The sequence below is a fragment of the Neophocaena asiaeorientalis genome, unplaced genomic scaffold (genome assembly GCF_003031525.2).
Source record: "Neophocaena asiaeorientalis asiaeorientalis breed wild unplaced genomic scaffold, Neophocaena_asiaeorientalis_V1.1 scaffold30, whole genome shotgun sequence".
NCBI lineage: Eukaryota > Metazoa > Chordata > Mammalia > Artiodactyla > Phocoenidae > Neophocaena > Neophocaena asiaeorientalis.
Genome location: NW_020174923.1, coordinates 11,387,881 through 11,390,198, shown reverse-complemented (window position 1 = coordinate 11,390,198; position 2,318 = coordinate 11,387,881). Strand labels below are relative to the sequence as shown.

Genomic DNA, 2,318 nt, shown 5'->3' with positions numbered 1-2,318 from the left:
TGACTTAGCTGGTGGGCGGGGCTTGGACGTGACTTCTTGCTCCGGGCGGGGTCTCCCCCATCCGGTCCACAACTGACGGCGGGCACCTCGCAGGCGGAGGGTTTGAGTGGGACGATGGCCTCCCGCCGACGCCGGCCCAGGAGCCTGCCCCGCGCGTCCCCGCTGCGCCCGCCAAGCCCAGCCCCTTCTCTCGCTTCACTGTCTCACCAGCGCCTGCGTCCCGCTTCTCCATCACGCACGTCACCGACTCGGACTCTGGGTCCGTGGGAGGTGAGGCTGCGGTGGGTCTGGCGGGAGGGGATACCGAGTCAGGACAGTGGTGAGGGCGGCTGGGAAGGGCACCTGCTGGGCGCGAGGCCCTGCGCTCGTTAGCTTGTCCAGAAAACGAGAAATGAGTTTTCAGATGGGGAAACTGAGGCTCAGAGAGGTCAGGTCACGCCAGGCCTGTTTGTTGTGGCCACCTTGGCACGTTTCCTCACCGCCCTGAGGAGATGCAGTGCCCCAGACAAAGCTCGCTCAGCACTCTGGGGATGTAGGTTGGATGTCCACTCCCTGCTCCCCCCACCCCCCGCACCGCCCGGCTCTTTTCTCCCTTCTCCGAAGGCACCAGGCTGGACACTGAGTGCCCCCCACCCTGCTCTCTGACCTGCAGCAGCCTCTCCTGCCAGAACCTTCCCAGCCCCTGCTGGTCTGCCTCATCCACCAGCGCCATCTCAGATCTAATGGCTTGTCAGATCTAATGGCTTGTCCAGAGATGGTGGTGGTGGCTCAGGTGCCCACATGGGGCCCTACTCAGGGGCCTTAGCTCACTCCTCCCTCCAAGCTCCACTCCTGTCAACCTCAGACCAGGTGGGCTCATACCTGCCCAGTTGCCACCACCCCATTCTGCTAGGCTTCCCTGAAAGCTCACCTCCACTAAGATGCCTCTAGTTATCTTGTCCCCCAGGCAGACCCAGCCCCTCCCTTGCGGCCCTTGGCATGTGGCTGCAGCCTCTAGGGAAGGATGTGCTGGTCGGTCTGTGTCACACAGTGTGCCCTTAATGGATATCTGAACAAGCAGGCAGGTCACTAGGAGGCAAGTGTGTGACCCTGGACAGCCCAGTCCTGCTCGGGTCTGTTTTCCCACCTGTAAAAAGAGGACTCAGGGCTGACGTTGATCTTTGTTGGGCCCGATCCCTGGTGATGTGGTGGGAAGGATAATCGTCTGGCTCCTACCTAGATAGGCAGGCAGGCCTGCCGCAGCCCCAGCTGCTCAGTGGCCCGTAAGCCAGGGATTGAGGCCAGGTGAAAGCCCTGGGCGAGGGGACTCTGGCTGTCCTTGGAGGGGAGGGTGCTCTCAGGAGTCCCTGTGGCCCCAGTGTCTCCCTAAACATGTTTGCCAGGTCCTACAGCAGGTGCTGGGGGCAGCTGTAAAGAGGCCTGAGCCCCAGGCAGGCCCTGCTCGGATCCCCTGCCGGTTCTCTCCCCGGCAGCAGCGAGGATGGTGACCAAGAGTGGTGGGGACTTTCATCCTGGCAGTGGTCAGCAGCAGCTTCCAAGCGCTTCGGTGCCCCATGCAGCACCCCGGAGGAGCAGGGCAGGCGCTGGCCCTAAGAGCATCCTGGGGCAGGATTTGTCCTGGACACTTGGGTTTGCTGCTAGACCCTAGGGATGCCCTACAGCCGCCCCTCACCCTGAAGCTGCCCCCTCCCCCCGGCCCCCGCTGTCAAGACTGCTTGGCCTCTGGGGCCAGGGGCCCTCGCACGCCCTGCCCACAGGTTCCTGTGGTGTATTACAGGCTGCTGTGTCCTCACCCCAGGTGAGAGGGCAGGTACAGGCCTGCTAGGGCGGCCTCTCCCTGCCCCCTTTGCCCCTTCTGCCGGTTCAGGGTTTGCTCAGTGCAAGAAGAGGACACCGGGCTCGTGTGTCCCTGCTCCAAGTCTGTGGCTGTTTCCCCTTCACTGAATCAGTTAGACCGTAAGCTCTCCCTCCCCACAGGGTCTGGGCCGGCTCCTGCCTGGGTCCCACTGGAGCCCTGCGAGGGGACTGAGGTGGGCAGCCCGAAAGATGGGGGGCTTTCAGGTCGCAGTCCTGCTGCTTCAGCCCCTGTCTAGAGGTGCCTGTGGCTCCCCTCTGCAAGGTAGGGCCCAGCCCGGCCCAGCTGCCAAAGGAAAGTGGCGGCTGCCCCCCATGGTCAGTGTCAGGGGGTTCCTACTGCAGGGATGGAGACAGTGGGAAGGGGTGGAGCTGGGAGGGAGGGTGGGGCAGGGCAGCACAGGGGGTATTTTTGTAACGCTGTTGTCAGAACAGATGGAAGAGGGATGCTTTTAAGTTATTGT

At 63.0% G+C, this 2,318-nt stretch overlaps 1 protein-coding gene across 1 annotated transcript in view; it reads left to right on the top strand.

The window, feature by feature from the left end:
- The window catches only part of AATK (apoptosis associated tyrosine kinase), a 40,300-nt gene extending 38,731 nt beyond the window's left edge, over positions 1 to 1,569 (top strand). The window contains exons 13-14 of the mRNA XM_024760507.1: positions 94 to 270; positions 1,383 to 1,569. Coding sequence (XP_024616275.1) covers positions 94 to 270; positions 1,383 to 1,423 — 218 coding nt within the window. The 3' untranslated portion in view covers positions 1,424 to 1,569. The remainder of the gene's footprint in view (positions 1 to 93; positions 271 to 1,382) is intronic.
- The last annotated feature ends 749 nt before the right edge of the window (positions 1,570 to 2,318 follow it).